General features: G+C 35.4%; 1 protein-coding gene, 1 long non-coding RNA gene and 1 pseudogene across 2 annotated transcripts; 1 reads left to right on the forward strand and 2 right to left on the reverse strand.

Moving 5' to 3' along the window:
• LOC104712575 lies at positions 2,123 to 3,610 on the forward strand. The gene is made up of 3 exons (XR_755533.2): positions 2,123 to 2,602; positions 2,722 to 3,274; positions 3,363 to 3,610. It is a non-coding gene; the product is annotated as an uncharacterized LOC104712575 (long non-coding RNA).
• On the reverse strand, positions 5,282 to 7,502 carry LOC104712576 (spermidine synthase 2). The gene is made up of 8 exons (XM_010429500.2): positions 7,207 to 7,502; positions 6,997 to 7,073; positions 6,765 to 6,887; positions 6,406 to 6,510; positions 6,227 to 6,299; positions 5,882 to 6,149; positions 5,663 to 5,792; positions 5,282 to 5,582 (listed from the first exon to the last, which is right to left on the reverse strand). Exons 1-8 carry the CDS (start codon positions 7,403 to 7,405, stop codon positions 5,517 to 5,519), a joined length of 1,041 nt encoding a protein of 346 aa, XP_010427802.1. The 5' UTR covers positions 7,406 to 7,502; the 3' UTR covers positions 5,282 to 5,516.
• Positions 19,113 to 21,661, reverse strand: LOC104712577 (annotated as a pseudogene).

Genomic DNA, 22,689 nt, shown 5'->3' on the forward strand with positions numbered 1-22,689 from the left:
ATAAATTGTAACACCGGTTATTTCGCTGCATGGCCATAAAAGCTTCAAAACAGATCAGTTATAAAAGAACAATATTATATGATTTTCATTTTGATACGTCGTTACTAACAATTTTAAAATAATTTTTCTTAGCTTTATTATTTATATAAAAAAACAAAAACAAATTGGTGTCTTTAAATTATTAAAACCTAGTGGACCATATTTTTAAGGAACGTGAAATTTAGCAAATATTTAGCTTTTCTAATTTTATTATTATAAGTTACATAATGATAAAAAAAAAAAAAAAAGTTTTAGTAATTTGCCAAAAAAAAAAAAAAAACAAAGTTCTAATGACCGTTAATGACCGAGGTCAAAGTTCTCAACATCCATGGTTCAAAAATTGTTGAACGGTACTTGTTTTAGCAATGACACTGTGATTCGGTTCCGTCCCATGCTCTCAAAACAGAAGCAAACGAGTGGATGAAACCTCTTGAGTTATATATATGTATTCTGGCTTACCTAATTCTCAACAACTTGAATCTTTGTTTAGTTTATCTTGTGACATTTCTTTAAACGAGAAATGTAAAAACCCTTAACCAAATTATAGAAACAATTTTTGTTTCTAAGACCCACTCAAGCCTTGTAATAATTTAATGCATACCATGTTAATAATATTCATGCTCCACGGCATTTATACTTTCGTAGCACGAGTTGGTTTTAAATATATCAACTTTTACAAGAAGTTATCGAATAATGTTACATATATCTACCAAACATATTGTATATGATTATCTAGAACACCCATGCGTTTCTAATTTAAGCAGCCATCTATTTATCAATAATATATCTATTTGCTTTTTTAGCTTCGATGGTGGAATCTATAACAGAATAATTCCCTTTAGTAACCACTTTTTGGGTCATACTCCATTCAAGAAATAATTATATAAAAAGTGTAATAATTCCAATTTCCATTTGAGGTTTTGTATGGAGATAACACATATATTGATGTATGGGTCCTCTCTTATTTGATCCTTTTACATTTGTTCCATTTTCGTGTAACGTGAAAAAGCCAAAATTAAGCTGACGGCATTATCTTCCAAATGTGGACGCCCTTTACTTTGTATATGTTAATGCACAATTATGCGTCTACATAGAGATCCACATATTCGTGGATAAAACCGAAATTAGATAACAAGATTGAAGCTTTTTTCTAATTCTAGTGACCATACATGTCGAACTTGGTTTGTTACCTTTTGTTTATTTTCTATAAACAAAATATCTTCTTTAGTTTGGATTTTTTTTTTCATGAGGCTATAGGTTCAAAAGGGTTACATATTTTCTTCAAAATATATACAAATATAAACGAAATTAATTAGAACTTTAGAAATGATCCACGAGTGCATGATACGTATCAAGATCACAACAGTTAGAAGCGTTTAATACGATTCCGGTTTGTCACAAACCGAGTTCCACGTGGTCATCTCTGTGCACATTTGGAATCCCGGTTAATATGGCGTGCGATATTGGACATACACGTGTGCGAAGAACGTGAAGTGTTCTACAGTTTCTTGCAGAATCACAAACCAATAATTGTCAATGATTCGATTCTTTCTTATCACCTCGACCTCGTAGGTCATATCTGAAGACACCAAAATTGTCCATTTCATGTTTTTATAAATAACATGTATGTTTGGAAAAAAATAGTTAAAATAGGAGTTACGAACCTTACTAGTGGAGGTAGGCACTGGTATGGTACATATGTGGTGGATTCATTATGTTGAAACATGGTCCATAGCATAGCCAAAAGAAGCTATGGTTTCACGTATCATCAGATTATTAATCCTCTAATTTTTTTTTTGTTGAAAAACTTATAGAAAAGGTTACTAAAAAGACACGGTCCATTAACTTTAACGTGGAACATTTATAAACGTTGGATTACGTTTCACACTATCTGATCGGGATTTTAAGACTGAGATCAATTTCACACCATAAGCCCATCCTTAACGGAATAACTTTCCCTCTGTTCTTAGCCCAATAAATAATAAAAATATATAATAGTGGGCTTAGATCAATTTTTTTATCTTGCTTCAGAACTGATCCAAAGGGTGTTTCAATATTCTTCCTCTCTTCTGATTGGTCGAAAAAAATTGAGTATTTTTAATTTTTTTCATTTCTTTCATTTGCACGAAATCGTGTGTAGGGTTTCTTTCTCTTGCGAAAACGGCGACAGCTTCATTCTCGACATAGTCGCCGCCGAAGCTTTGTTTTCCGGCAATTGAAACACGAAATCGAAAGGAGAGAAGCTAGTTCCGTCCTATTCCGTCGTTGTCTCCGTCGTTTCCTTTGTCCGGCTTTTGGCAAATCGAAACCAAATCTCAATCGAAACCACTTAATTACGAATAGAAAATTGCATTGCCTATTATTTGCGATTTCTTAATTGCATTGCCTGTTTCTTGTAGTTTCTTGGACCACTTCACGCATAGAAAATAGTTTTGTGAGAGAATCCATAGTTCTCTTCTCTGAATTGTTTAAATCTATGTCGAAGTAGCTGAAATCTAGGGTTTAGATTCGCTCTTGCAGGTCGTTGCTGAGTTCTTCAAGCTTTGTTCTTTTTTTCTCCAAGGTAAAATTTAGCTTCGAGATTCTAATTGTGATTATGATCGATCAAATTCAAAATCGTCTTGTGTTTTTTTGTTTTTGTTTTGATGTTTCAATTTTATTTTTGGGATTTATGGGATGCAGATAATAATGGAGTTTGATAACGTTAGTCTAGAGGTCTTTTTAGCGGTAGGAGTAGTGGTAAGGAAGTAGTAGTAGAAGAAGAAGAGAGTGGGAGGAGCTTGAAAGTGTATAGCAGGAAAGGGAATCATTCTAGAGGTAGTGAGGGTGGTGGTTCAGCGGTTAAAAGGAGAATGCATGGTTTGTTGTTTAGCACTTTGTTCATTGATTCATTGACTCGGATTTTAGCCCTAGTTGAATCTCTTGGACTGTCTGATCACTTCTTAGTCAAAGCTATGACTAGCTAAGTGGTGTCACAGTAGTTATAGGCTATAGCAAAGGTCGTAACTCTCTTGGATCATGGGAAAGCTGAACTGAAGAATCAAAGTTTCCTTAGTAGGCCGGTTTTAGCGAGCTTTAGCAGGATGTGGGGAACAAGATAAGTTTTGTTTAGTGTGTGTCAAGTGTTATGACTTTTACTTATACACAAGTTTTGGTTGCTGTGCCGAGGGAGATGAGAGATTGTTGGTAGCAGAGTATATGCCAAATGATACTCTCTCAAAGCATCTCTTTCAATGTAATTGTCTTATCCTTCTCTCGTTATTAGCTTGGTTTATAATCATGTTTGGATGCTTTACATTCTTCTTTTTGTTTAATGTTTTCAGGGGAAAAGTGGGTGTGGATTCTTGGATCATTTGCAGCTTCCTTGGGTGATGACAAAGAAGGAGCTCTCTGTTTTCAGTGTTTACATGGAATCTGTTGTTGTGGGTGATGACAAAGAAGGAGCTCTCTGTTTTTTAATTTGAAAGTTTTGTAGGTAAGTATTAATAATTTTTTGTCCAAGATCATTGAATTTGGTTTGTATCTTTGTTCACATTCAAGTTTTGGTCTATAGTTAATAATAAATTACATCTTTGTAAAATGTTTAAGAATATTATATTACTATATCTTTATTCTAAGAATACCAAAATTAGTTTCCCCATTTTTTTTACCTATGATCTTAACAACTGATCTTAGATTATTTTTACTATATATTTAATCTAAGAACACACAAAAAAGTTATTCCATTAAGGATGCCCTTAGGGAGTGTCAAAGTGAAAAAGGAAAAAAACTTTTATAAGGGTATAAGTTCAACGAGGGGGACCCTGATTTTGATTTCTTTTATCTGAAAATATGAAATATGTTTGATGCTTGATAAAATATTTTTAAAAGTAAATAATGGGATAAACTATTTGGTGATTGTTCAAATAAAATAACAAGAGACTTTCTTAGCTGCTTTTGTTAGGTAATGGTTATTTTTGTGTCGCTGCATCTCCGAGTTTGCGTCATTACAGCATATTACGACAGTGATTACGTACATAACAATAACAATCTTGCTCTTTAATTAGTTAGCTTTTTGGCATATACTTAGCCGCCCCGATGGCGTCATTGTTTGGTGAAGAACTCTAATTTTTTTAATTTTAATTTTTTAATCTACACCCCATTTGATTTTTTCAATTTAGAAGACGTGAGAAGCATTTTAGAGCCACAAAAATAGATCCCACATCCGATATTAATATTTTGAAATACTGATTATATTGCAAATCCTTGAAGCCGACAAATCTTATGATGTAATTACATCCGACAATAATATTTCAAAAAAATGTGAACAGGACATTTTCTTTTTAATTCTCTTTTTTTTTTTTGTGTGTGGTGGGAATCATTTTATAGTTCTCTGTTGATACGAAGCTGCTGGCTTAACTATTTTTAAAAGCGTATACTAATTTAGGTTTTCAATATAATATACTCCATTTGACTTTATCCGGAATTATATCTTATATAAACCGTAATCTTGAATTTAATAAAATCTTAAGAATCTTTTGTATTCACGCTTGGCATCAATCAACCATATACAGTTATATACTAACACTGAAACACTCATCGATATGTTTGTTTACCTATAAATTAGTTTAATCTTCTTGTTAAGAAATCTACAAATAAGGTTATATTATATGCTGCTTAAAGTTGCAAGTGGCAATCCAACTATATCTCGCGAATGGACCCATTAATCTGTATTATTAGGAGTGGAGGGCGACAGAACATATTAAGTACATAATTTGATGATTAAGTAAAACCATCACGAAGAAAAAATTAAAAAATCATGAAAAGGTCGTATTTATGTGATACTGTTGTCATGTAACGATCGATGTGAACACACACACGTGTATAACGATGGTCAACGACCTACTTATTTTGTGGTCGGCCGATGATGATGCAAGCCCAAAAACGTCTCGTTTAAACTAAAGCCCATAAAAAAATAGTTGCCATGGTCAGAATCACCTATTAGGTGAGCATCACATCTTGTCTCCGTTGACCTACAATTAACAATTGCATCACTCCAACTGTTCCGTTACTCACTGAGTCACCCATCCACTCCGTTTTGTTTCATTTGTCTTGGTAAATTTGAGGAAACATGCCAAAAGCCAAAAAACTTTGGGTTCTTGCAAGAATTATATTTCAAGTGCAGTGAGAGTTTAATGAGAAAAGTTAAAAAAAACTTTGGGTTCCGTTCGAATCACATTCTGTTATCCCCAAAGTCTTCACCTTCAATCAAAACTATAGAAATTTAAAGATGCATAAACGTTAAAGAAAGGATGTGAAGTATGTGTGAGTCTAACTGCATCTCAGTGGTGCAGTGTCACAGAACATTGCTGGAGAAGGAGAACGAAGAGACAATACATTCTAAAAATTAAAACTTTATTATTATCGAAAGGATCATCATCATGATGATTCACTTCTACGTGAAATTTCTCAAAGGTAAATGAGTTCTCTCCTCTTTTCTAGTTGGCTTTCGAATCGATAACCTTCTTAGCGAAAGAGGGCAAGCAGAAAGCAGCTGAGTGAATCTGCAACTCCAAAAGATTCAATCAGTTCAACACGATGATTCAAAGACACATTTCGAAAAGAAGTTGAAGAAAGTACTTACCTCTGCGTTGTAAAACTTTAAGGGTCCGAATGATTTAACAGAGCTCTCATCAGCTTCAATAGGGTTTACTGGCTTCTTGAAATCAACCTGTGGTCCTTCACTTGAACAAAGCATGAATCCAATGACTCCACTGCAAACAAATCGTTATAAGACTTCAGATTTTTGAAACCAATGCAAAGGAAAGCCAAAATATGTTTTCAAGATCCAATTTTAAAAGACCTCGGGTAAGTTGGAACACTGGTCCAAGCGTAGTTCACAGATCCCTTGAATATCTCACGGCAATTAGACACAATGTCTTCAATAATGTCCATGTGAAGCCACAAGCTTTCAGCCTGTGTGCACACAACTCCACCAGGACGAAGAGCTCCATTCACTGACTCAAAGAAAGGTTTCTCAAATAACTCTTTTGCTGGACCAATCGGATCAGACGAATCAACAATAACTGCATCATAGGTTCCTTCAGCAGCATTCTTCAAGAAAGCAACACCTGCATACATGGCCACAACATTGTATAAAACTTATTCAGACAGAGAGACAGACATAAAAAGTAGAACATTCGAGTACCATCGCCGATGAGGAGGTTGACACGAGGATCCTCGTATCCAACTGCTACCTTAGGAAAATATTGCTTAGACACCTAAAGAAGATCACAGAAGATGGAAACATATCAAAACCTAAGTAAAGTTCATCACAATGTAAGGCAAAGGATACATAAATAGAAGAAAGGAATGTGACAAACTCACATCAACCACCATTTTATCGATTTCACAAATGTCAATCTGCTCAACAGAACTATGACGTGCCACTTCCCGCAAGACTCCTCCATCTCCTCCCCCAATGACAAGAACCTAAATAAGATAGATAAAAGTTTCCATAAGAAACACACTTGGCTAAAATTTTACTGAAAACCAAAACATCCCTTATAGGACCATCATCCTAAATCATCCCAGCTCAAATCAGTTCTATGGTCATGACTAATAGACAAGAAAGGCAATTCACTTTACCAAAAGTGACATTTTTTGCAGTTTTGCAGTTGAAAGCAAGAGACTTTGAGTATCTAAGCTATCCTAACAATACAATTCATCTGCTAAAAGAGGACTACCTTCTTGGGATTGGAGATAGAGCACAAGGGAAGATGAGTGATCATTTCCTGATACGCACATTCATCTCTTTCAGTAAGCTGAATCACTCCATCCAAAACAAGAACCTTTCCATAGGTTGCAGACTAAGCAAAAAAAAAATTCACCAAAGTTGAAAACTTTATATAAGTGAAACCAAACTTGAAGACTAATGAGACTACAAACTAAGCAAGTAGAAACTGTCTTTTTTGTTACCTGGAAAACAATAACATCCTGGTAATCAGATTTGCCTTGGAATAGAATCTTCTCTACCTTTAGTGAATGTGCTTCTCCTACAAACTCATAAATTTCAAAAAAATCAGCTTTACAGAGAAGAATTGTGAACAAACAGAGAGTTTGATTCATTGATGAAGAAGTTAAAATTTGGGCAACAATTCCAGAAAAGAATGAGACTTTATATCAAACCTGGCCACATAGGACTCATCTCAGAGAACCACCCAGGAATAACAGAGGACATACAAGAAGGCTCCTTTATCATCTCTCCTCCTCCTCCTCCTCCTCCTCCAGTACCGTTCTCTGTTTCCATGGCGGCGCCGTTGTCTTCTTCTTCTCTTGGTCTCTTCACGGGTGAATCAGTAGCTGAAGCTTCTTGTGTTGACGACATAGAAGGATGCTCTGTTTATATAAGAAGAAGAGAGAGAGTGAGTGAGGAGATTAGGGTTTTAGTGTGTGTTTGTGTGTGTCTCTATGTGGCTTCTTTGCTCATGTGAGAGTTGTTTGTTTTGATGCGGAGATGATGATATCAGAGAAGAGGGGCCAACCAATATCTGCCGTACGATTCGACTGTTATAAAAATCATTTTTTCGTAAATATATTTTATTTTGTTATTAAATTTTTCAGTACGTGAATATGGAAAATTTAATTATTTTGTGATGATAACTCGGAATAATTGAAATCAATCATGACAGCTTTTTTCTCCTTTTTTTTTTGTTCTTTTTACTTTTCTTTTAACGTTTAAATTTTGAGATTGTATCGAGTTTATCACCTATAAAAAATGTTTCTATAATACTAATTATATCTATATCATTATTAATTTATATCAAAATTCATTATATAAATTAAAATTATTTGTTGCCATTTAATTTGAATCTATATTATTCTTCTTTAAAAAACAACAAATTATTTTTTTTAGTTGATAATTATTTATATCTTACTAAAATAAAGTCTATACAAATTTCTCTACCACGTTAAATTTTTTTTCTAAATTCATAAAATTCACGGATAAAATATATTTTTTATACAAATAATCACAAATTTAAATAACACAAAATAATCGTAAATTTGAAAAAAATAAAATAAAAATAGTTATATATTTTGTTTTACACAAACAAATTTTAAATCTCAAATAATAATTTTAATCATAATGATTTCATTTGATCAATTTATCCGCACTATATTCAGGTTGTTACCTAGTACGTATTAAAATATTTGTAAAAAATATAACGCAAAATTGCAAACGCAATAATGCCACACACACAAAAACAAAAAAACGTTTGAAGTTAAAATTAGGAGATGATGCGATTTCTTTAAACGCGGTCTCACACACGTGTAAAATATGTGTGTCAGTGAAAAACCAAAAAAAGCTGTGTCAACTTGTCCTATTTCGAGAAATGTTTGTTTTGTTTCATTAGAATTCGAATTATTGCATGTAGAAAAATTGAAATTGTCAAAGACAATTATTGGCAATCCATGGTTCACAACATAAACAAATCAAATAATATTTTTTTCCCTGATGAAATAAAATATATATAAAAAAAGGTTATAGTGACCGAGACCCGAGAGACTGAGCCAAGTCTCAGGCCATCATTCATTAACGGAACATCTTTTACACTGATTTTAGTTATAAAAAAATAGAAAAAACTCAAACAGTAGAGGAACAAGCAGAGAAACGATCTTGAGCAAGATCTGATCTTGAGCATTGATTTTGATATTTTTCTCTCTTGCTCTCTCTTACCTTATTATAATATTATTATCTTATTATTATAATTACTTTAAAATCAGTTGTGCCATTAAGGATACCCTTACTTGTACTTTTTTTTTCTATTGTAAATCTGTGAATTTTCATTTAAGAAACTCAATTGTAAGGTTTACAATAGCTTTTTGAACAAAAAATAGCCGTTGCCACAAAAAAAATTAAAAGACAAACGGTTATCTACTCCTGAAAAAACTTTGCTCCAGAGAGTGTTAAGTGAATCTTAGCCAATCTTCAAGCAGTGTCCTGAAATTTTTGCGATGTGTTTTTGCAAGAATGGCATCACGAATTTGCCTGTCAATCTGCTTGATGAGAATGTGAGATGGTGTTGCGAGATTGTTGTACAGGCGATTGTTCCTCTCGATCCAGATTCTGTAAATGGTGGCTTGAGCTGCTAATCGGCGTAGTGTTTGGGTGGATGTCGCATTGGGCATGTCCAGCCAGCTCGTGAACGCATCCCAGGTGTGGAAAACAAACGGTCTGTAGCCTAGTAGATGTCGAGTTTTGTGTTTTATGGCAGTGACCTAAACAAGTCTAACTGAACATGAATCAAATCGAATGTCGTCACATCCAAAAATTAATTTACAGACAACTTTACTGTTTATTATTTTGGGGTTTTGGTACCAGCTATTTTTGAATATTATTGTGGACAAGGAAAAAAAAAAACCCAAAAAGAGCATATTACAATCTTTTGTGTGTGTGTGTGCTAAAAAAGAGCATATTTCCTTTTGAAGAGATTCGACGAAAAAGCACAGGCTGAGAAAAAAAATAGGGTTCTACATTGAGATATAATAGAAAATTGGATTACAAATTTACAATTATTTTAATCAAATACGTAAAACAAATTAAAGAGAAAGATGTATAAGAACATAAGTTACAAAACCCGGTAACAAATGCTTTGCGCCTCATATTACATAGAGATTTAAGGATCGCGCACATTCTCTAATAATTTAGAGAGGAAGAGCTGTTTCGAATGCTCTCTCCATATGTTTTTTTTTATCTCACATTTATATTTTAGTTTCAAGGAAGCTATATCTTTCGAAAGGTTTGACGTCGGTTCAATATTGGATCTTGTAAGCTAACTGATCCTTGAAATTGAGAAGTGTTCTTTCAGTGGGTCATGCAAACAGCTTAAAGATGTGTGTTTAACACACAGGTTTCAACAACAGTATACCATTTTTTTAACGTATAGAATAGACCATGCTGAATGTTATTGTGACAACCCGTCCCGCGGACCCCACTAACCCACCGCTAGCTGCCCCAATGGACCGTCCGTGGACCCCACTAGATAATTGGTGACAGCTTGTCCTGTGGGAAGGTTGTTAAAGGGTGGGAACCAGAGTTCGAGGAACGCCTGGCGCACCAATAACCTACTGTGGATTTGGATGAATAGTTCTATTTGTCCAGTGATGGGTTATGATCGATGCCCTGCAGGGCCAGTTTGGGGTCTGTTGGGCCGGCTAGCGGTGGGCTAGTGGGGTCCACGGACGGTCTGTTGGGGTAGCTAGCGGTGGACTAATGGGGTCCGTAGGACGGGTTGTCAGAGTTATGTTCGTTGAAGGGCTCGAGGTGATGAATGAAGCTTTGCAAGTGATCGATAAAGTTCATACAAGAGATAAATAAATAAGTGAAACTTTAATCAAAAATAAGAAATAAATAGGGAATACACAAAACTATGTAAATTGTGTAAGAAACAAATTTCAAATAATATGTAGCTTATTGTTTGGACCGGCGCACTTTTGGTCCGACGCACTTTTTACCCATATATCCTTACTTAAAGGGAACTTTACTAGAATGACTTAGAAAAGCTTAAAAAAGACTAGAATGTCATTTTATTTATCGAAATTTAAATGACAACTGAACCCTTTGAAAGGTGTGTGATAAAAAAAAAATAACAAGTATGCCATTAAAAAGCGATGCCACGTATGTGCTTCTGACACAACTGTTCAAAGTTTTTGGGGGGAAAAATTCCCGCTCAAATAATCGAAATGACGATAGACATATAATTTTCAATAGAGTTATATAAATTTTGGCAGACTTATTGGATAGAGTTTGATAATTAAGTAGATTTAATTGGTAGAGATATAATAGTGATGGCAGAGATAAATTTACTTGACGGAGTTATGGTAAGCGGTAGATATATTGAGTAGATTTATTATAATGATGATAGAATTAATATTTTTTGATAGAGATATTAGTACAATGGTGATAGATATATTATGTTTTTGTCGGGTGGCAGATTTGTTTGACAGATTTATGTACTCTTTATGGTAGACATATAGACGGAGATAGATTTATATGACAGATATAGTTATACGCGATGGTAGATATGTCCATATTGATAGACATAAGTGAAAGCGATAGAGTTATAAGTTAATGTAGTGGTAGACATATTTGTTACTGAAATAACAAAAGTTAAGTATAGTTAAGCATATAGACGTGATAGAGTTATTTGGTTTATGACAGATTTATACTATTGGTGTTTTAGGTCATACTGTTGATTAAACTTATCAGACAAACTGTTGTAGTCGCCGCGAATACTTTGAAGAACAGTAAAGAGCATATGTTTTCGCTGCTTCTACAGATCTGTTGAAAAATTTTCTTTGTCTTGACAGATCTCGTTTTATAAATTTGTGTCACAATGGATGTTGTTTCAGTAGTTTGCGGAAAGTGGGTTTTAATAAAGAAGCGGTGGAAATTTTGTGTTGACGAAAGAAGAGGTTCGAGGGTGATAATGGCGAGCAAGAAAACATTGTATGAAGATTTCGTCTCAATGGTGTACGAGGATTTTGGGTTAGAGAGAGATATGTTTGATGTTCATCTCACTTATAAGTTTTCAAGCATGTCGCAAACAATCGCAGCTGATACACCCCCTGTGTTTGTCTGCAATCATCGCCAGTTTGAAGGATATCTTAGAGTGTGTAAATCGGAGCGTCTATGTGTTGAGGTTGATGTTGTTGGGGGAATAGAAAGTGTGGTTCGAGCAGGGTCCTGCGGAGTAAATCAGAGAAAGAGAGAAAGGACGGGTGAGGATTATAAGAGGAAGGTAGTTGGGAAAGAACCGACCCACAGTGAACAGAAAATGGAGGAGAAGAAAGGACTTGACTCAAAGAGAGCCGAGACGAAGTTGAATGAGGAAGAAATAACAGAGGCTCCCGATGAAACGAAAAGCAACGACGAGGACGATGAGTCCCGATTTGATTGTTGCGAGGATAGTGATGGAGCTAGCTCTGCGGATGAAGACTATTGTTTGTATTCTAAGTTTTCAAATGTCGATGAGGAGACAAATGTGGAAGAAAAGGTTGAATTTGGGAGGAAAAATAGGAGAAGGGCACATTTGCGAGCAAAGAGTTCAACCCCTTTTAAAGATTCAGTGCTTATAGAAGTTGGTGGTGTTGATGTTGCAGTTGGTCAGGAATATGAGTCACGAGAAGCATTGGAGAGTAGACTGAAGATAGTATCTGTTCTACAAAAGTTTGACTTTGATGTGGATCGATCAAATCCGCAGTTGTATACTGTTAATTGTTGGGTAGAAGGATGTCAATGGCGTATAAGAGCTAGTACTATTGGAGATTCCCCTATTCTTCATATTCGACTATATGTGAAAGAGCATACTTGCTCAGTCACTGAACGTTCTGCTCGTGCTCGTCAAGCTACTCCAGATATATTGGGGCATTTGTATAAGGAATTTGTTGGTGGGGTTGGAGGCGGTGTTCGACCAATGCATGTGGCCGATGCATTAAATTTGAGGTTTGGTCTAATGGTTGACTATTGGAAGGCACGTCGAACTCTTCTATGTGCTAGACAATTAGTTCGGGGTACAGCAGAACATGGGTATGCAGATTTACCCACATACTTGTATAGGATTCGTAAAGCAAATCCTGGTACATACACCAAGCTTGAAGTAGATTCAGAAGACAGATTTAAATATGCTTTCATAGCTTTTGGGGCTTGCATTGCTGGGTTTCCATTTATGAGGAAAGTGATTGTCGTCGATGGGACATTCTTGAAAGGACAATATCAAGGTACGCTTCTACTAGCAACTACACAAGATGGAAATTTCAATATTTTCCCACTAGCCTTTGCTGTAGTTGATAGTGAGAATGATGAAGCATGGGAGTGGTTCTTTCGACAATTAAGTCGTGTTATCCCAGATGATGAAGCCCTGGCCATAATATCAGATAGACATCTATCAATAGGGAAAGCCATAAAGAATGTATACCCGCTTGCTAGTCGTGGTATTTGCACATACCATCTGTACAAGAATATTGTACTTAAATTTAGAGGTAGTGAATCATTTGGACTTGTTAAGAAGGCAGCAAGTGCTTTCCGTCTAGAAGACTTTAACAGGTACTTCCAGCAAATTGGTGCATTGAATCCAGAGCTACACGCTTATCTTGTCCGTGCTGATGTTAGTATGTGGACTCGAGTTCATTTTCCTGGGGAGAGGTACAATTTCACGACCAGCAATATCGCTGAGTCAATTAATCGAGTTTTAAACCAAGCTAGAAAGTTTCCAATTGTCGAACTACTTGACTATATAAGGTCAATGTTGACACGTTGGTTTGCTGTTCGGCGAAAGCAAGCTGCAGCCATGCCTACAACACTCACAACCGCTGTCGAGAAACTGCTACAGGTTTGTGTTTGTTTGCTGTGTGAGCAATCCATTCGTATTTCTATCACTTATATGACAATTTTTTGAAACATATACAGGCACGTGTAGAGAGAGCGGATGCTATGAAAGTACAAGAAATTGATCCGCATCATTATGAAGTGAGGAATGGTGCAACCGTACATGTTGTTAACCTTCATCAGAATAAGTGTACTTGTCGTCGATTTGACGTGGAGAAGATTCCTTGTGAACACGCATTGGCAGCAGCCACAACCGCCAAGGTGTCTAGGATTTCAAAGTGTCACCCGTACTTCCGTTCAGATTACTTATATCACGGTTATGAGAAATCCGTCATGCCGAGGGATACATCAGCAACTGTGCCGGTCCTGGTTTCTACCAAACGTGTCAAGACACCATTTGTTAGGCCACAATCAGGCCGACCGAAGATGACACGCATCAAACATCCTTTGGAAATTGCTATGGGAAATCGTCGCCCAAGGAAAAGACATGCTTGTTCTAAGTGTAAAACTATTGGACACAATCACAAAACTTGCCCCACGTAAATTTGGGCATCAATTTCGGCCTTTCCATATAATTTTTGTTGGATTATGAATAGGCCCAAATGGATATTCTGGCCTTTTGGATTTTTTTGGTGAGAACCTCCTAGGGTTTTGTATAATGTAGACTATAAATTTCGTTAAATCAATGTGAGTCGCAGACAACATTCTCATTACCGAGAGCTGCTACGTTTATTTGTAATGACTTACATACCTCAACCCTTAATGACAGACATTGTCCGCCGTGTAGGCCGTTGTGGTTTTCGTGACCTTGGTCCATTCATCACCCAAATGAGAGTCCATGGTATCAAATTTGTTAGATAATGAAGCTAACATGTTGACAACGCTGTCAATTCCAGCTACATCCGTCGACGACTGCACTACACCAGCTGACTCCGTTCTTTCAGACGAGTCAACCCTTTTGCGTCTCTCCACTGATTCAACACCCCCTACTGACTTCCTCTTCGCCTTCTTAACAATTACCGGGTCTCCACTTTGATCTTTACTCTCAACCTCCACATCCAACTCCACCGCTTTCCTCTTACCTGCCTTCTTCTCAACAGCAGAATCATCCCATAATCGCATATCAACACACCGTTCATTATATCATCCAACAAATTATCCAACAATTTAAAACCACCATCCCCTTCACCGTAACCTTCCGTCTCATCAGCCCAGTAAGGAAAGAGTTCTTCTTGTGGTTTAACAACTAAATAATGAATTTGGAGCTACAAAACAGAAGAAATTTTAATCAAGTCAGTACAACTACAAACATCCTGCATCTCACTGCACGTATACTAAACATACATATCCATCCATTTCACAAACCTTCTTCTTTTTCGTCTCTGAGAATAAAAACTCGCCTATATTTCCTCTGGTACGGCCTGCATCCCACCTAAGCAGGGGGACATCATCAGCTCCATTTTTACTCCCAAAGTCTTTGCCTAATTCTCTCACACTCTCAAAAGCCCATATCAGAAGAACATGGGCACATCCATGAACCACATATGAGTTGTTCTCATAAGACACGACTTTTATGGAGTCTATTAGTCTCTTGAAACTTACTCGACCCCATGGAAACCTCTCAAATGCATCCGTATTGAGTACACGTTTTGCATACTCCAAAGGGATCCTACTTGTCCTCGAAATTCCTAAAATTCCGACATGCAACACAAACAATAGCCCAATCATTTTCCTAATTGGCTCACCCCATGTCCTACATTCCCTCAGCACTTCAGTCAACTCTTTCCAGTTTGGTCCCACCCTTGAATCTACCTTCATCTGGCCCCACAACTCTCTGTGATCAACATCCACTCTGTCTTCCTCATCAATTTTCTCACAGTTCAGGCCGGTGATATCACTAAACTCATGTAACGAGAACCTTATTGGATTACCTTCTATTAGCGACCACATCTCATATCTCCTTTGTATTGCCAATTGCTGAGTTAAGAAATGATGCACAATCTTAGTACCCCATACATAACGACTATCAGCGAGCTTCAAGATCACTCCCACTTGCGAATTGTCACGGATGTCATTGTAGACATCATCCCCAATGCAATCTCTCAACAGCCCAAAACTGTTTAATGTGCAGTTAATGTGCAGGCTCCTCTTCTGTAAAGGAGATTTCCCCGGCGGATATAGTCTTGGAGGATACCTTAACTTCTTTTCGCTACTACTAGATGCCATGTCATGCAAACGACATTTATAAAACCAATCAGAATCTATGCGACAAACATACGTCTCACAAACATATCACTTCAAACATAATATACTTTAACAATACAATATCTTCTCTCCAAACCTAACTCTACCACATCGCAAATGATATCTTCCTATCTCATCTCTACCACTACTACATAATTGGCTCTTTAACTCTACCAATATACCTATATCTTCACAACCAAACCCCGCCAAATTCAAATCACGTTACCTTTTACTTATTCTCTACACACAAATTGCTGACAACCCAGATCTCTCTTCATCCTACCTCAAACCGCCACAAGTTAATATCAACCAACTCATAATATCAAAATTCCAGTTATGGTTTCAATGTGTTACTAACTTACTTTTCTGGGCCACTCGAAATTAAACTACAACCCTTTACCCAGTCTTTCTACTAATTCACCGCCGTCGCTCTTGCCAACCTATCCCCGCCGTCGCATCATCTACCCAACCCACCTTCAGCAATCTAAAATTAATCATATTCAACTGTACTTACACAACAAATCCGAAATTATAAAGTATGTACAACTAAAGCTTTCACTAAAAACTTACTTTTAACGGATTTTCGCAGACCCCCCAAGACTTCGTTCTTCCGCGAATCTTCACAATTTGCTTCTCTTCCTCTAAATTAAACACTCTCACCAGATAAATAACATTTATCGCCACTCTAACTCACCACATCTCCATTACCCCATACAATTACTATTGGGAATCAACGATTCGCCCTTACCACAATTTTCTATCTCGCAGCCTCTTAACAAAATTTTATCCTCTAGTTTTAGGTCAAAACTATATTTTAACCGAGTTTATCAGATAATAGTGGCACTCTTGTAAATAATAGTTTAACCTAATGCTTTAAAGTCTTTTTCAAATTTTTATGTGTTGTTTAAGTAAAAGTTTGGTCACAAGTGTTGTTTGAGTAAACTACGAACTTATATGTGTTGTTTGAGTAAATTTCTCTTACTTAAATCGAGTCTGAGACATACTAGTACGTGAACATTGTTAACTGTAAAATGGACGGATACATAGGTGTGGAGATTTAGTTTTGTTTATTTGGTGTTAGTTAATCTGTTTCGTCGTCTGACATCCACAAATTGTTAGGACTAGTCGATGAGTAATGTTTTGCTTGAGATTCAAATTTAGAACAAGGCATCCAAAAAAATTTATTTGCAATGAATTCGTTTTGTTAAACATCAAGTGAAGTTTAAGAGACAGCAAAGGTGGAGTTTGCTACCTATCTTTAGCTTCACTCGTTGGGAGGCAAACTCGTGTAATGTTTTTAAATACACTAGGTGGGTGCCCGCGCTATGCGCGGGATATTGTTTTGGTTTGTGTTGTTTATATTTTGGTCTTCTATTTTGTATATTGACGTTTGTTCATAGGAAGTTTTTAGTTGGTTTTAAAATAATGTATGTTTAATAGCAGTCGTCTCAACCGATGTTTCATACTCTGCTGTAGATGTTTGAGGATTAGTACGATACCAAATTCTTGTTCTAGACGACCGGATAAACAACAATAGCAAACACTTTCTTTTCTACCGAAACAGTTCCAAATGCATCAGTTGGAATAACAATAACTATTACTACTAAATCAACAACTTGTAGAGCAACAGTATTTGATCTAAATGCGACATTAGTTATAGAATAGTAATTAATTAAATCAATTTATATTGTTAATTTGGTCCATAATAATCGGTGGGTAACTTTTGAAGAAACTAATAAGTCAATTGAGAAAAATACTATTTTTAATTTTCTTACATCATTTCTGTATTTGCTTTTCCATTATATATTTTATTTGGTAAAGTGAGACTGTAATTACTTAATCTAACCATATTTTTTATTTTAATTATTCTATTTGTTAGCTAAAAAACTCTAAATTTTATACCCAAGTTAAGAAGTATTTAAATGGAAGTAAATAAAACTGTAAATTATTTAATTTCATTGAATTTTCTATATTAACATTTTTCATTTTGTATTATAACCATTGAATTATACTTATTGACAAATCTAATCTGCGGTATACCATCTTATGAATTTAATAGATATAATTATTTTACGGGTTATATCTAAAAAACACTTAACTTACGGAATAGATTTAACCTCAATGTAATTTATAAAAAATATTATATTTGTAATTCTTTCATAGGTTAAAGCCCTGCAATTTTAATTTATTTTAATCATTAAAAATTTAGTTCTGTATAAATGTAATGTTATTACAAACATATTTATTTATTGACCCATGTTGGCTGCGGTATACTGTTGGTCAATTTTTTTATGTGACAATGAAAAAATATAAAATATTATTCTTAAATAATGAACATCAAAAACAATACTAACTAACAAATGCAATTTTTATTTTTTAGGTATCTAAATATTGTTCCGCTGTGTATGGGAAGTTAAAATTCTTTTTAAAATTATATTTACACTTCTTTTGTTATTTCCCTAAATACCTGCAGCTATCAACCTAGTAGGATTAACAAAACCCGTTCACTCTTTATTGGATGCCAAAAATACAGTTTCCCTGTTTTAGTCCTCTTATTGTCGACTAAAAGAGTTAATTATTTTAGACCATAATAATATATTAATGAAAATAACATTAGAATTGTATTGCTGGGACACTCCTAAAAATAAATGGGACTATTTCTTATTAGTTTGGTTATATATTTTTATGCTTTAATTATTTACTTAGTCTATAATTATTTACCAGATAGTGCTAGATTGGTGTTCGCTAGAGCTTATATGTGGTCGAAATTGTGCAGATTGAATTTTCTGTTTTTAATTGTTAAGCCTTCATCAGGTATGATGTTCATTTGTGTGTTTTGGTTAAAACGGATAGCAATTGGTTTTCCCATAACCTTGTAATGATTTGTGCAACTTTGCACTTTGAACCAAGTAAGTTCGAAGATAGTATTTTCTTGCAAAGCATCCGCATACATGGTTGCAAGATTAGCTGTTATGAATCCATGTATCATTGAATCCTATAAATGGTAGGCGTTGAGTTGTTTTTATAGATGTTTGCGATTGTAATATAATCCATATATCTGTGTAATTGTTAATACCTTCTCGGCATGAATTCTTCTTTCTTGTTTTTTTTTTTTTTTGTCAAAATTCTTCTTTCTTATTTTTGTTGGAGTCCTAAACGCGTAGTAGGCGTCTGACTATTTGTTGCAAGGATTGGCCTACGTGTAAATTGTCGAACGACACATAGGTTACTTCTGTCAGTATTGCAGCAATGTCAAAGTCAGCCATTTTAAAAAATAGTGCCTGAGTTTTTTTCTGTGTTAATCGTTTTTTTAGAAAGAGCACTCAACGGAGTATACATCTACAAATACTATTGTGGCTGATAGAACCTGAATTGCATCTGATATTTAATGTCGAATTATTTTTTAAAATAATGTGAGTCTTTGATTGTCTTTGTTTGTCTTTGTGTTGTTTGCATGTTGATGTACGATTCTTCGATGTATTTGAACCCAATCATCACCCAATAAATCCTTTGCTTATGACTTGTCAAAAATGTAAAAAATCCAAATCAGGATTATGTTTTAGGCTTTGGTTCTGTTAAGATCAGAGCACAAGCCATAGCATAAGACCTAACCTCCTGACAGATCTCACAATGTAGTGAACATTGTTCATTAGGAAAAGCTGAGTTAATGATGCATCTTTTGTACTGTTTCGATTTACCATCCAGATTGTTCTGTAAAGCGTGCATGATCCTCGTTGTTACAGCTCCCAGCTCAGTATCAGAATCTTTACAGTCAAACTCTTGAAATAGTAGCCTCAACTTCGATTGATAACTGTTTCCCAAAAATTCCAAAAAAAAAATCTCTGATTAGTCCAACAAAAACACAGACAATTTATGTTGCATATGTAAAAGTTACTTACTCGAACCTGACGTATTTTATGACATAGCTAGTAAGAGGATGTACGGTTCCATCCATAACCGCGGTTTTAGTAGCATCCTTTTTAACTGCTTCTTCAAAATCAGCAAAAGTTTCTTGAGCTGTCTGAGCTAATCGCTTGTCAGATTCAGCGCAGAATCTTTCATCTCGGTACAAGGTTGGCTTCTAAAGAGCAACTCAATCTATATAAATGAAAAACAATTAGGTGACGGCAAACACACATAATTTTTGTGTGAGACATTAAACTGTTACCTCTGGCTGAAGCTCTCTCATTATTTCATACATATGTAACAGTACAAAGAGTTTCTCAGGTGATCTCTTGCTTCTTGCAATAGCCTCCCTGAAACTAAGCATCACAGCTACACTATCTACAGTGACTTCACCAAAACACTGATCTCTTAGAGACTCAACTCCATCGAGTATTTGGTCGCATCGAGTATTTCCGCAGCAAACAACAGTTTCACCTGTCCCATTGCATTTTTTGAACATCAACTTTGCTAAGCCTCTCCACACCTAATTTTTGCAAACTCTGTTCCAACACCGCAGCTCGAGTATCCTTAGTAAATTACAAATACTAACATGGATCAGTATACATCTCATGACATAAGTGAGAGAGACTAAGAGGAGAATGAAGCAAAATAAGGAAAGGTTGTACCTGTAAGTTTTGAAAAGTTGTTGCCGATGACCAGCTTGAACCATTTGTTGAGCCAAATCATGAAGCAGAGGGAGGACTACCGGGGGAATGACTGTTGGGACTGTAAAAATAGCGTTTTCTAAGCTCTTGTGATGTTGATCATTGCTCTTTCAGCCGCCACCACCACCTTCACCTTCTGATGATGGTCTAAGATTGCTTCGAAGACAATTGAAAAGGCAATCAGGTTCCATTGGCTTGCTAACATTGTTGAAAGAGATTAAATATCGTGTTAGTAAACAATCCTTGCACAAGCAAGCAAATTAGCTTCATAAATTAGGCACAACTGTAAATATTGTATAATCTAAAGTAAGAGAACCTGTAGTTTTGTAGTATCTATCTGAACTCATCCTCTAGCTTTGATAGAGCTTTAGAGAGTAAACCGGTAGCATGGCTAATAACTCCATAGGCACTCTTGAACATCTAGTTGTTGCTGAAAAATTTGATAGTTCCTCTAAATTGATCAATTGCTTCCAGGTAACTTTCAAGATCCTCATGTGGTCCTCTCAGTATTTTAGCTTCCGCCTGACAAACAAAAATGGATCAATCTTTATTCAGCTTAGTCATTAATTCTTCTTCAAACACACAAAAAAGAAAGTGATCTTAGATTTATCTGAAGATAAAACTCTCCTTCTTACCAATGTCTTGTCCATATTCTCGTGAGCTCTCCTTATAAAATGTGTTCTTATCTACACAAACACAAAACCAAAAAAAGAAGCCAAAATTCCAAATCAAAGAATCCAAAATCTGATCTTAGATTCCAACAAACCTAAAAAAAAAAGTGCCTAAAATCCAAAAACAGAGAGATGAAGAAAGGGACCTGGGTGGGACACATGGCTGTTTCAAGAGCCGAGAGACGATGGTGAAAGGAACCTAGGATTCCGACCATGTTGTCGGTAATGGTCTGGCTCTTTTGTAGAGACTCCTTCATCAAACCTGCTAGTTCGATTAGGGCATCACGTGATTCAGAGTCTCCTCGTCAGGAGATTAAACCTAAAAACAAAATTCGATAAATTCAAATCTCTTTTCCGGAGACAGACGATCTCAACAAGTTTCAGCGAATCGGAAACTCACATAGAGATCGGTAGAGGTAAGAGAAGGGAGGACGCCGGAGACAACGGCGGAGCGACGGAAACAAAATAACAACACTCATATAACCCCTTTTTTTTGTAATGACTGACGGTTGAGTGCTCGTGAACAGATTTTAGGCTAGACTAAGAAGATTTGAAGCAGAATCACTTGGATTATGGTGGAACGAAGAAGAAGAAATTAAGCATGATTGATCAAGCACAGTCGGACCAGGGTTTCATGGCGAAGAAGACGAGGAGGAGATCGACAATTTAGGGAAAAACTGAATCGACCTTTTGTTTTTTTGTCTGCAAGTGGTTTTGACACTAATGGGCTGCATTAGAATTAGGCCCAGATTTGTTTTTATTTGTTTAGTTGGAAGGAAGAGTACACGTGTCACTTTCTTGGGTGCTGACGTGTCAAGCTGAGGAGATAGTTCATTCACTTTCATAGTATAGACTAGCAATTGATCCGCGCTACACGCGGTAGCTAGATTAAGATGTATTCCCAGTTTTTTTGTGTATACTATTATGTTGGTTAAGTAAATTCATATTACGTTTGTTTTTGTATTAGATTTTGGTTCCTTATGTTGTTTTGTTGGACATTTTTTATAAAAATAGGTTTTGCAGTAAGTTTAGTTTAGTTTGCTGTTTATTTTAAAACAATTAAGTTCATCTTGTTTGTTTTTTAATGTTTTTTAAATTATAATTAAAAGTTAACATTGTGTAGTTGAAGTTGTTGTTTTCTGTAGTTGTTAGCTGTGATTAATTAATTAATATTTGTTTTTTTCTGGTAGGATTGTTATTTTATTTTTTCATATGTATTTTGTAAACTGTTGGAGTAATTTTTAAAAATAATGAAAATCAATAATTAACATTTCTTTTTTTTTTTGGCTATTTTTGTTTGTTTCAGTCAGGCCCAATTTCTCTGTAAGGCTTATAATGTGTTGGTTTATTGGGTTATTATTTGTATGTTATTGAATTGAGAATGTATTTGTTCTTTTTGAAAATTTGATGTCCTCTTGAACGGATAGGAGAAAATCAATGTTTATGATGTAGAGGACAGTATGAGGATTGAAATTATGTCTTTCATGCTAGTAATTGTTTTTCCGGTCATCTTTTTGGTAATTGTTTTTCCTTGAATATTCAATTTTCTTTTTTTTGGGTTTGTGTATTTGTTTGATTTCCTGCTTGCTTCGCATCTGTAGGTGATTTTTGGCTATCCCCTGTTGATTTTGTTAAAGGTAAATGTGATTTGGGTTGCAAATTTGTTTATATGAAAATGTGTTAGCTACTTGGCTTCTTTAGGGTTCCTAATTAACTTGTGAGTTTTTTTTTGTGTTCTTAGTTGTAATTTTTTTTTTTT

The sequence above is a fragment of the Camelina sativa genome, chromosome 9 (genome assembly GCF_000633955.1).
Source record: "Camelina sativa cultivar DH55 chromosome 9, Cs, whole genome shotgun sequence".
Classification (NCBI taxonomy): domain Eukaryota; kingdom Viridiplantae; phylum Streptophyta; class Magnoliopsida; order Brassicales; family Brassicaceae; genus Camelina; species Camelina sativa.